We start from the raw sequence: 13,133 nt of genomic DNA, 5'->3' as shown, positions 1-13,133 counted from the left end.
TTATCAACGTGGTATCCAAAGTATGTGACTGCTTTCACCTGGAAGACATACTTGCCTCTCTACAGATGGATGCACATGTCAGAGAACCGTTGGAGGACCTCATCCAGGTATATCTTCTCAGTGGCTCCTGTAATGAGCACGTCATCCAGGGAGCCGGCCACCCTGGGAAGCCCTTGGAGGATGTTTTCCATTACCCGCTGGAAAATCGCACATGCCGACAACACCCTGAATAGAAGCTGGGTGTACTTGTGCAACACCTTGATGAGTATTGATGGTGTGGCCATGCCTAACTCCCAACTGGAGGTACAAATGATTCATGTCAAGCTTGGTGAATGAATGACCCGTGGCCAACTTTGTGTACACATTATGCCTAATCCTGCAGCTGTAGGATGTGATTTCAGTTCTCTTGCCATTCACTGGGTTTTCCAGTTCAATGCCATCCTGGGGTCTTTCCCACAGCAGGAGGAATATCCCAATTCTGAAATTTGTTTCTATGACATTTCGAACAAAGTGACATGGATACTGTAGGACAGAGTGCCAAGGAGACCCCAGCTAAATTAGTGGAGCATTAAAGGTCGTGCCCTCTGAGAACACTCTTGAGACTTTTTCCCTTCTGCGCTGCCGCTGATAATGTTGACATGCTGAGTGGTAAAAAGTGGGGCTGTTAGCCGCTTAACTGAACCTAACATCCCAGTGGAAATGAACGGCCAATTCTGGAGCTATTCTGAATTTACATCACCTCGTGTGTGGGAAGAGCCAAAGGCTACCTGTGAACCATTTTCTCCATTTCTTTCTTGCTGCCTGGCCCTGGATCCCGAGTCTACCTCACTGCCAGCCCTTGGCCTTCAGAATGTCAGAGTCATTATTCCCGACTTCTCCCCAACTGGCACCTCGTTTTTTGTGGAATAGAGACTGTCAATTTCATGTGTGTCTTGCACCTTGCACGTTATTTGGGACTGTCAAAGTGAATATACAGTTTCTCTATATACTGCTGGGCAGAGGTTTCTGGAGCGGCAGGTTTTCCCGCTGCAGAGGTGACTTGCCATTGGCCTACTGCAAGATCTTCAGCTCCCACTGAAGTTTGCGCCACTTTGCATAGCTAGCTCGCCGGCCCTGTACCAGGGTACCTAGGGCACTTAGGGCAGGGAGTAGACTTTGGCAGGACTGAAGATCCCGCCCAAAGGAAGGTCTGCAAAACGGCAGTGAAATATCTGTTCAGCCCTTTCCTTTCTCCTGTTTAAAGCCATAACCAGCAATTATTCTGTGGTATTAAACCCCTCAAGAATGTTTGCCCTACAATATAGCTTCAGAACGCAAAGTATAATTGTGTGCAGTGCACACTGACCCAGTGACTTCCTGCACAGACCTGAAGAAATTTGGATAGTTTTCTTACCTTCTCCTTGTTGACAAGTTCTCTTCGCTTTCGGCTGTTACTTGTACATGACTGGATCCCCCCTGGCTGGCTTCGTGCATCACTTCAATCTGAAAGGGACAGGGGTAGGAGAGGGAAGCCATGTAATTGCACAGCACATTCTTACATTGGACACCGCAGCACTTTTTTTACATCGCTGAAGCAGCAAAGGACTTGACTCTGGCTGAATACAATAAATGTATAACTCTCATGCATAAACTAAACCTCATTCTGTTTCTGCCTTAACTGACCCATGTTCGTCCAGGCAGACAAATCTCCAGCCAGATTGCACTTCTGTACAATTCGGTTTTTCTTTCTTGACAACCACTTACTTTTGAAGACTACAATCTTTCACCTTGCTATTCTGAATATTGGTTCGTACTTGTATATTGTGAGTTAAGGTCTATTTCCAGCTACCCTCCTAACCCAAATTATTTTAGTTGAAACTGTGCCTCTGCATCAAAAATAAATTTGGTTAAAAAGGAAGTGATGGAATGAAGACCTTGCATTTAGTCGGCATAAAAATAGAAAGTGCTGGATAAAGTCAGCAGCTTCAAGAGCATCTGGAGACGGAAACCAAGTTAACATTGAAACATTAACTAGGTGTGCCTCTCCACCTGCTGCCAGACCTGCTGAGTTTATCCAGTATTTTCAGTTTATATTTCAGATGTTTGTCTCCATTTCCTCCCTTTTAGCTCTGTTCCCCTTTAGCACAACACTTAATTTGCTGTGGTTTTGCTGCTCCATCTTCAAAGGTTAAATTAAAGAAAGTGTTGGGCAATAAGGTCTGGCATTGTATTTTTTTAAATTAATTGTTAGTAGCCCTGATCAGTTGTCAGACTGTGGTTTCCTCTCAGCAGTGAAACTTATCCTAAAGAAATATGTTTAAACAAATATTTGAATCTACATGCTTTGCTTGAAACTGTTCATTTTAGACATCCTCTTGTGTAAATGTGTGTGTTTTAACGTTGGCGCTACACCATTGCAAACGCCAACAGGTATGTCCTTACCTTTAAGTTTCCTTTGGGTTTCTTCATGTTTCTTTTCCTTGCTAATTCTGTTTCTGTAAGTGGCTTTAAATTGCTAATGTTATCTAAACTCCTTCTGCTGGGAGCTGTGGGAATAATAAAGAAAAGCTAATTGTTAGCAAAGGGGAATAATGCACCCTATTGCAAAAATGTTAGCACTTGATTGCATAATGTAATTTAGGAAAGACCCTTGAACTGGCCAGCTGTATAAAATCTGATTTTGTCAAGATTTATACACATGTGAACAACATAGACTAATAATTTGCACATTGTTCCATAACATAGTGTGTAGCGACCAGAACCCACAAAACCTCTGAAATGATCTGGTACATTGGGTTTCAGCAGATTTGTCATTAGCCTTCGGTAGTTCAGTTAAAGGGCAACACGGTAGCATAGTGGTTAGCACAGTTGCTTGACAGCTCCAGGGTCCCAGGTTCGATTCCTGGCTTGGGTCACTGTCTGTGTGGAGTCTGCACGTTCTCCCCATGTCTGCGTGGGTTTCCTCCGGTTTCCTCCCACAGTCCAAAGATGTGCAGGTTGGGTAGATTGGCCATGATAAATTGTCCAAATGGGGTTACAGGGATAGGGTGGATGCGTGGACTTAAATGGGGTGCTCTTTTCTAAGGGCCGGTGCAGACTCTATGGGCCAAATGGCCTCCTTCTGCACTGTAAATTCTATGATTCTAAAGGTAATAGCATAAATAGTAACTATTTCAAGCCAGAGATGATTGGTCCACCCAGCCCATGCCATGTTTCCCTTGGTACGTATGTTGTAATGCTGAATCCCATATGTTGGAGAGCTCCCAGCTTAGTTTTTATGTGAAGTTAATAAGACTTCTTATTTCAGTCCTATGACAATAATGGACTCGATCTTGAGGTCAGTTGTGAAGAGAGTGCTTGTTGCTGACTTTGAAGAAAGCTCTTGGTGAGCTCTGAGCATGGATTGTGCCTTTTCCAACGTGATGTTAACTCTGGTGCTAGCTTTAGGAGATCCCAGAGCTGAAATATAAAACATTAAGTGCTAGAAAAATATGGACAGTAGAGCCACAGCATGTATTTATGGCCCCATTAACTTCTTGTCACAAGGGGCTTCACAAAACCATTCTAAAACGCCATATGGCACTAAGCCACTCGAGTTCAGGGCAGAGAACCAAAACGTTAGTCAAATTGGTCTAAAGCAAGGTAGCTGAAGGCTACAACTATCTTAGCGACAGCATAGATACGTGGATAAAGGCGCAAAGCATCTCACAAATATAAAATTTGATTTTAGAACCCGAGGTTGTTCAATAATGTTGTTAAAAACACAATTTGACTAGTGTTTTTTTTCTCCCAGGTACATCGGGTATATTTTGGGATCCAATTCTTTGTGGTACATAGATCCGTGCTGCCGGGAGTGGTGAGGCAGGATATTTGGCAATAGTGATCACTGATCATGTTCCATATGGATTTGGTGGTGGGTCGGGCCCTGCTCAGCACCTTCCCCTGTGAAGGTTGGCGACATTGATGTTGGTGGATAAGGGATTCTGAGAGAGGGATTCCTCTGCCATTGAGGAGCATCTGGTGTTTAACAGAAGTGAGGCGATCTCATCTTCCAAGTTTTTGGAGGTTTTGCAGGTGGTTATTAGAGTATAGATCATTTCTTATAAGGCACATAAGGAAAAGAGTGAAAGGGTGGAGAGATAGAAGTTGGAGGCTGCCATCTTGGAGGTGGATCACCAATACTCGGTTAGTCAGACACTGGAACTGCAGGGAAGCATTAAGAAGTTACAGTTGGATTTTGGGCTGCTTTCAACAGACAGAACTGTGTGCCCACTACAACGTTCGAGGGGGGCTTTTTATGAGCATGAGGAGAAGGTCTGTCGCCAGTTAGAGCTTCAACTGAGGCAATGGGCCACTTCTCGGGAAATAGTGAAAGGTTGGCCTCTGCTCCAGCCAAGGTTAATGCGACTTTCGAAATTTTCTTTACCGTAACCTTTACAAGTCAGAACCACCTCCCCCCCCCCCCCCCCCCCCCCCCTCAAAGGAAGGGTCATCAATGTTTGATTTCTTGGCTGGTTTGTCTATCCCAATGGTGGAGCAGGAAAGAAGAGGAACTGGAGTCCCTGCTGACCTTGGAGGAGGTGATGAAGTGCATGGCTCTGATGCAACTGTAAGGCGTCAGGCCATCAGATTCCCGATCAAACTTTATAAGAGGACAGGACAGTTTTGCAGGGCAGTTGGCCCTGTTACTGTTAGAAGTGTTTCAGGATTCAATGTCTCTGGGAGGTTACCGGCTACATTGGTGCACTCATTGATCTCCTTGATTGTAAAGAAAGATAAGGATTCAGCAGAGTGTGGACCCTATCGTCCTATTTCATTACTGAATGCAGAATTGTTGTGAAGGTCCTGGCCATGTGCCTACAGTCCTACCTCCCAATGGCTATATCTGAGGAGCAGATGGGATTTGTTAAGGGTTGGCAATTGTTGGCCAACGTTGGAGACTGCTTAATGTTATTTTGCCCCCCCCAGCCCCCGAGTTAGATGCAGAAAAGGCATTTGATAGGGTGGGGTAGGGTTATTTGTTTGAAATCGTAGAATCCCTACAGTGCAGAAGGTCTGCACCAACCCTCCAGAAGAGCATTCTACCCAAGCTCAATCCCTTGCCCCATCCATGTATCTCCACCTAACCGTTGGACATTGTGGACATTTTAGTACAACTAAACCATCTAACCATTGGACTGTGGGAGGAAATCGGAGCACCCAGGGAAAATGCACACAGGTGAAATGTGCAAACTCCACAGAGTCACCCGAGGTTGGAATTGAACCTGGGTCCCTGGTGCTGTGAGGTAGCTGTGCTAACCATTATGCTCTATGCTCTGCTCCCCCTCTATTCCCCTCCACTCTGTTTGCCCTCTCTTTCCCCCTCTCCTTCAGAGATGACCTCAAGTCGAATGATGGGAAGTTTGGCTTTGGGTTTAGATTTATAGCTTGAATCCAGCTCTTGTATAAGGCCCTCAATGTGTGCTTTCATACAAATGCTTTTGAGTTCCATGTATTTCCATCTGATAAGTACAAGGCGGGTGTCCACTATACCCACTATTGTTTGCCTTGGCAATTGAGCCTCTGGCCATAGCGTTGAGGTCATCTCTGAAGGGGAGAGGTCATCTCTGAAGGGGAGGGGGAATAGAGAGGGGGAGTAGAGTATAATGAATGCGGATTATTTTTATTGTATGCAACAGACCCTCTTGCCAGTGTAGGGGAGGTAATAAAACTGCCCGGGAGGTTTGGCTCCTTCTCTGGGTATAAATTGAACTTGGGCAAAAACAAATGGTTTCTGGCGGATCTCCCAGGGTGGGGAGCTGACCTGGAAATGTTGCCCTTTCACCTGGCCAGGTCCATTATCTGTGAATCCAGGTGGCCCACTATTGGGCCTCACTCCATAAACTGAATTTTGGCAGTGAAGGCTGACCTGGGGAGGTGGGAAAACCTCCCGCTGACCTTAGTGGGTCGGTTCAGTCGGTTAAAAATGAAAATTCTCCGAAGGTTTTTATTTTTGTTTCAGTGCCTTTATCATCTATTATTTGGGTGGGTAAGATCCCATGGACTGGCGGGATGTTTTTGCAAAGGGATAGGCAGTCCGGGAGGGGGGTGGTAGTCTGCCTTTGCCCTATCTATTTTATTATTGTTTTTTGGGTGGGGGGTTTGAAGTATTGTAATTGTTGATTGAATATGTTTGTGATGGTGTTATATTAGAAAATATTTTCTAAAAAATATTTTAAAACACTTTGACTTCATTAAACAAGGCGTAACTTTTTCCCTGGGGTTTTTGCTGGTTTTCAATACGTATGTGGAAACTTCAGATCCTGTGAAGAGGAGCAGTGGGATTTCCGTGTTTAACTGCACAGGCTGGAGTATACACTTAGGGTAGAGTTGTGGTAGACAATCAGCAATGATCTTGTTCAATGGCGGGGAAGATTTGAGGTCAAGATTGGCTATACTTGAACTTACTACTTGCGTGATATTTTCTCCTCAATAACTGAACCTGAGTTCACTGAGCTCTGAGACAACTTACAGATATTCAATAATTTGAGCTGATTTCTCCTGGGAAATACATTGAATAACGGTTGCCATATTTATTTAAAAAAAAAAAAAAAAACTTCTTTGGACTACATTCACGTTACTCATCTCCAATTTTGGCATTCCCTGTGCAAGTGTTCTTGAAAGCACTAGAGATGAAGGATGCATTGGTAGTAATCTTCCAAGAATCCGTAAAAGTCCCAGACGATTGGAAAACTCAACTTTATTCAAAAAGGAGGGGGACAAAAAACAGGTAACTATAGGCTGGTTAGCTTAACATGTGATTGGGAAATGTTAGAGTCTATTATAAAGAATGTAATAGCAGAGCATTTAGAAATACATAATATAATCAAGCAAAGTCAGCATGGCTTCAATAAGGGAAAACTATGCCTGACCAATTTATTAGAATTGTTTGAGGTGGTAACTAGCAGGATAGATGAGGGGGGAAACCAGTAAATGTAATATACTTGAATTTCCAAAAAGCGTTCAATAAGGTACCAGACAAAAGCCTACTTAAGATACGATTTGGGGGTAGCATATTAGCGTGGATAGATGATTGGCTAACTGAAAGAAGACAGTTGGGATAAGAGAGGCATTCTCAGGCTGGCAACTTGTAACTAGTGAAGTGCCACAGGGATCTGTGCTGGGATCACAATGATTTATAATATATATTAATGACTTGGACAAGGGAAGTGAATGCACTCTTGCCACATTTGTGTATGGCAGAAAAATTGGTGGGAAGGCAAATGCTGAGGATGACAAGAGTCCACAGAAGGACAGGTTAGCTGAGTGGGCAGCAACTTGACAGATGGAATATAATGTAGGAAAATGTGAAGTTCTGCACTTTGGTGGGAAGAATAAAAGAGCTGAAAATTATAACACAGAGGGATGTGGTGGTCCTCGTCCGTAAATCACAAAAAGCTGGCATGCAATTTTGGCAGGTAATTGGGAAGGCAAATGGAATGTTGGCCATTTCAAAGGGGATGGAGTATAAAAATAGGGAAGTCCTGAGGCATTTGTTAGACCACACCTGGAATACTGTGACAGTTTTGATGCCATTATCTGAGGAAAGATACACTGGCATTGAGGCAATATAGAGGTTCACGAGGTTGATCCTGGGTATGGATGGATTTTCTTATGAGGAGAGTTTAATTAGTTGGACCTGTGCTCATTGGAGTTTAGAGGACTGAAAGATGACCTTAATGAAACATATAAAATTCTCAGGGAGCTTAACGGGGTAGATGCTGACATTTCCTCTCGTGGGAGAGTCCAGGACCAGCGAGCATAATCTCCAAGTAAGGGGTCGCCCTTTTCAAAGACACTTGGAATCATGTGCCATGGGCCTTTTGGCTTTGTAATTAATAATGTTGCCAGGCTGTGCCGAAAAAAAATCTGCCATTTTACGATCTAACTATCAACAACACAGAAAACGAACTCCGCCCAGGTTGATCGCTTGGCCACATCTACACTGTTTCTGCTGGAACCTTTGTACTATTGTTTACCAGGCTGATTCCTCTCTGCCTTCCTTTCTCAGTTTGAAGGCAACTGGGCGGCAGAAAATTTAAATATACCGCATTGGTTTTCAACCTGCCAACCTCCATGAAGGTATACCTCATTGGGCATTGTTTCTGGACTCTGAAATCCAAGTGAAACATCAGTTCTTTTCTCTGTGACTGCACTCTAAATGTTTCTTTTCTCTATCCCTACCTTACTGTACGAATGCAAAGGGGCTATATTGTGCCTGCTCTCCTGTGTTTTGAGTGTGTGCAAATAAACCAACACTTTGCCGTGCGATTATTAATAGTGATTGGATCACGCCAAAACTGGACGGTTGGGAAATATGTCACCACTTGTAAAGAAGGAAGCAAATAAAACAATTTTGTTTCCAGAAACTAGTGAGAGCAGACATCAATGTGGTTTAAATTAATCCCACTCCTGTCCGTAACACCGCTCTTATCGGTTTTTTGCATTTCTCTATATGCTACATAAAGAACGCACAGCGTAGAAATAGGCCATTCGGCCCAACAGGTACATACTTGTGTTTAATCATCCACACAAACTTCCTTCCACTCTTTGTCATCTAAGGATATCACATAACAACCCCACACCACCATCCTGGGCTTTCAAGAACACTTTATTTCAATCTGCTGGTTTTCACAAATTTATCAGTATACCAAACATAAGAAATGCAGCATGGTGGCCCAGTGGTTGGCACTGCTACCCTAAAGTGCCAGGGACCCAGGTTCAATTCCAGCCTTGGATGACTGATTGTGTGGAGTTTACACGTTCACCCACACGTCTGTGTGGGTTTTCTCCAGGTGCTCCAGTTTCCTCCCATAGTCCAAAGATGTGCAGGTTAGGTGGATTGGCCATGATAAATTGCCCCTTAAGTGACCAAAGATGTGCAGGTTAGGTGAGGTTCCGGGGATGGACTGGGGCTGAGGGTCGGTGGTGACTCGATGGGCCGAATGGCCTCCTTTTCCACTGTAGAAATTTTAAATGGGAGTCAGAGTAGACAATGCAGTCATGCAAGCCTGCTGCACCATTCAATATTATCATGGTTGATCTTCTGCCTCACTCCACTTTCCCACCTGCTCCCAAGGTCAGGGAGACTAATCAGGGGCCCTGGTGATCCTCCTGTTTCCAGGCTTCTCTCCCCCCCCCCCCCCCCCCCCCCCACACCCCCAATCCCCCTCCAATTTTAACTCTCCTTAAACAACTTCCCTTAAGCACCTTGGTGATGTGCTTTAGGTCGGTATAGAATAGTGCAGCACAGAGGGTGAGGCCATTCAGCCCATCAAATCTGCACCAGTTCCTTTGAAGATAAATCTAGTCAGTTCTACCACACTCCCTGACCTCCCCAACCCCCTCCTGCTCTTTCACTATAATTGTTTTTTGCCAGTATTTATCCAATTTCCTTTTGAATATTAATTTGAACCCGTATCCACCACTCTGTATTGCCCACACCATTGGGGAGAGGCTTTTCCTCATAATGCCTCTGTTTTTTTTTGTCCCTCGACTTAAATTAATTTGAATCGGGGTCATCTGATTAGCAATTCTTCAAGTCAATAGAAATATTTTCTATTTATTTAATCTAAATCCTTCATCATTTCATAGACCTCTACCAAATCCTTCTTGTCTCCAAAGAGAAAAACCCTAATCCCTCATCCCTGGAATTTTTCCAGCAAATTTCCTCTGAATCCTTTACAAAGCCTTCATAGCCTTTGGGTGTCCAGAATTGGGGAGCAGAGTCACGGTGGGGGTGAACCGCATTGTATAGGTTCAGCAAAGTTCATGGCTTTTGCACTCCATGACTTTATTGATTAAGGTAAAGTTGCCATAGATGACCATAGGCTGCTCCCCCTTGAGGGGGGAGAGCTGACTGGTGGTGATTTAACCTGAGTATCACCACCCCTCGGGCGAGGGGCAAGGTTGAGAAGGCAATGCCTTTATAAAGGCCATCTAAAGCACAGCTTTCAGTATTACACACTTTACACAACAGCTTTGTCAGACGATTACAGACAAGCCGCTATGTTTCATCCCTATGTAATATCTGGCAGCAACATCCAAAAACCTGAACTTCACAAGCCTTGCAAATCACAGGAGACCATGCAATTTTCATATACCCATTTCATCTTCAGCATTGTAGTGTTGGCCCAAGGAAGTTCCAGCACTGCATCCTCTTTGTCTGAGCTGCATGTGAGCTCTGCACATCAGCCTATACCAGCCTTAAATGTATTCAACAATGGAGCATCCACAACCCTCTGGGGTAGTAAATTCCAAGGATTCACAACCTTTTACATTCCTGAACCTCTCGGTCTTAAATGTCAGTCCCTTATCCTGAGATTACGCCCACATGTTTAAGTTTCCCCAGCCCGGGAAACGACCTCTGTGTCTATGCTGTCAAGCTCATTCAGAATCTTGTATGTTTCAGTGAGATCGCCTCTCATGCTTTTAAACTCCAAAGAGCAGAGGCCCAATTTACTCTGTGCTTCATCATAGGACAACCGTTTTATCCCAGGAACCAATCTAGTGAACCTTTGCTGTACCTTCAAGGCAAGTATATCCTTCCGTAGGTATGGAGATCAAAACTGTACACAATATTCCAGATGTAGTACCAAGTATTACAATTGCAGCAAGACTTGCTTATTCCTCTACCCCAATCCCCTTGTAATAAAGGCCAACATGCCTTCCAAGTTGTAACTTCATGTACCAGCCATTATACCAATATGCTACTTTTTGTGTTCCTGTCGGGTAGAGATCTGTGGTGGTGGCCAATTGGGGTGCCATGTCGAGGAGCTCTGTCAAATTAAGGGCTCTAATTTAAGGGCCCTCAGCCCTTACTTGACATCAAAGTTTACAAGTTGGCTTTTTTCTTATGACCAAAGTGAATAACTTCACATTCCCCCACATTAGTTTCCATCTTCCAAGTGCCCACTCATTTAAACTGTCCATAATGATTTACCGCCTCTTTATATCTTCCTCATAGCTTGTGTTCCAACCGAGCTCTGTACAATCAGCATCCAAGTCACTAATACAAATTGTAAATAGTTGAGGCCCTTGTGACACACCATTACCGTGGGTGACACAATAGCATTGTGGTTAGCACTGTTGCTTCACAGCACCAGGGTCCCAGGTTTGATTCCCGGCTTGGGTCACTGTCTGTGTGGAATCTGCACGTTCTCCCAATGTCTGCGTGGGCTTCCTCAGGTTGCAAAGATGTGCTTTTAGGTAATTTGGACATTCTGAATCCTCCCACTGTGTACCCGAACAGGCGCTGGAATGTGGTGACTAGGGGCTTATCACAGTAACTTCATTGCAGTGTTAATGTCAGCCTACTTGTGACAATAAAGATTATTATTATAAAGGTTGCCTGCCAATTTGAATAAATTTGAACCTTTTGTTTCCAGTGTGTTAACCAATCATCCACCTTTGCTAATCATAGGATCCCTACAGTGCAGGAGGCCATTCGGCCCATCAAATCTGCACCATCCCTTGCTCTGATAGAGTACCCTACAATCCCCCACTCCTACCCTGTAACCCCACCTAACCTTTGGGCAATTTAGCATAGCCAATTCTCCTAACTGGGGTGGCATGGTAGCACAGTGGTTAGCCTAGTTGCACTGTTGCTTCACAGCACCAGGGTCCCATGTTCGATTCCCGGCTTGGGTCTCTGTCTGTGCGGAGTCTGCACGTTCTCCCCGTGTCTGCGGGAGTTTCCTCCGGGTGCTCCGGCTTCCTCCCAGTCCAAAGACGTGCAAGTTAGGTGGATTGGTTATGATCAATTGCCCTTAGGTTAGGTGGGGTTGCTGGGTTACGGGATGGGGTCGAGGTGTAGGCTTAGATGGGGTGCTCTTTCCAAGAGCTGGTGCAGATTCAATGGGCTGAATGGCCTCCTTCTGCGCTGTAGATTCTAGGAAACTGCACATCTTTGGACTGTGGGCGGAAACTGGAGCACCTGGAGGAAACCCACAGAGACATGGGGAGAAAATGCAAACTCCACACAGACAGTATATCATCATTAACTCTAACTATCATTATCTTGCATATTAACCTTTTATAATGCACCTTACTGAGTCAGGGAGAGAGCAAGGCCTGGAGCGGGGGATATAAACAGTGCAAAGGCAGCAAGGGTTCAGCAAAAAGTGCCTCCTTCTACACTGTAGGGATGGTGAGCAGCTGTCTACAGCCACCATCAAGACCCAGTCACAGCCCACATTGAGAAAGTCAAATCCAGGTGACACCCCACAGGCAATCAGGTGCGTGGTTGGCTGGTCAGTATTTCCCATTCACTTTATCTAAACTAGGGAATGAACTGGTGAGTCTCATTTTTCTTTTATAAAAAAATAAATAATCGCTTATTGTCACAAGTAGGCTTCAAATGAAGTTACTGTGAAAAGCCCCTAGTCGTCACATTCCGGCGCCTGTTCGGGAAGGCTGGTACGGGAATCGAACCCACGCTGCTGTCCTTATTCTGCATTACAAGCCAGCTGTTTAGCCCACTGTGCTAATCCAGCCACTAAAGTAAGGCTTATTACTGCCAGTAAAGTGTATTCGGTATTAATAAAATTTACTTATTTCTGTGGTTTATTAACAGTAGTAAGGTTATTAGCACTGATAAAGGTTTATTTGCAGTAGTGATAGTTAATAACATTACTACTTTTAATAACTAACAGGGAAATTTCAGGTCTCGAGAGTGCACATCTTAGTGCGATGTAAGAACTCCAGGATGCTTCTCATGTCCTGGATAGCCATTCGTGCAGGAAATGTTGTCATTCGCATCAGCGTAAGCTCCTGGTTTCAGAACTCGAGTAACAGCTGGCTTCTCTGTGGTACATCTGAGAGGTTGAGATTTTCAAGGATAGCACTTTACAGATGTGGTTACCCCATGCTCTAGTGTGCTGGGAGAGAGGAAATGAGGGAGTTACCATCACTCAAAAATAAATAGGCAGGTAGCGTTGGAGCCCCCTGAGTGCATCCCACTCTGCAACCAGTATGAATACTGATGAGGGCAATCGTTCATCTGGGGACTGCAGACAGGGCTAAGTCCATGACATCACAGGTGGCTCAGCTGTACAGGGGTGCACAAGGAAGATTAGGAGAGCAATAGTTTTTTTTTTATAAATTTAGAGTACCCA

At 44.5% G+C, this 13,133-nt stretch overlaps 1 protein-coding gene across 11 annotated transcripts in view; it reads right to left on the bottom strand.

Annotated features, from left to right (window-relative positions):
• The window catches only part of mcf2l2 (MCF.2 cell line derived transforming sequence-like 2), a 465,252-nt gene that overhangs the window by 186,066 nt on the left and 266,053 nt on the right, over positions 1–13,133 (bottom strand). For all 11 annotated transcript variants that reach the window (XM_038816480.1, XM_038816477.1, XM_038816487.1 and 8 more), the window contains 2 exons: positions 2,422–2,525; positions 1,394–1,482 (listed from right to left, as the gene is read on the bottom strand). In XM_038816480.1, coding sequence (XP_038672408.1) covers positions 1,394–1,482; positions 2,422–2,525 — 193 coding nt within the window. The remainder of the gene's footprint in view (positions 1–1,393; positions 1,483–2,421; positions 2,526–13,133) is intronic.

Source organism: Scyliorhinus canicula, chromosome 13 (genome assembly GCF_902713615.1).
Source record: "Scyliorhinus canicula chromosome 13, sScyCan1.1, whole genome shotgun sequence".
In the NCBI taxonomy this organism is placed as follows: domain Eukaryota; kingdom Metazoa; phylum Chordata; class Chondrichthyes; order Carcharhiniformes; family Scyliorhinidae; genus Scyliorhinus; species Scyliorhinus canicula.
This window is presented reverse-complemented; position numbering and strand designations above follow the sequence as displayed.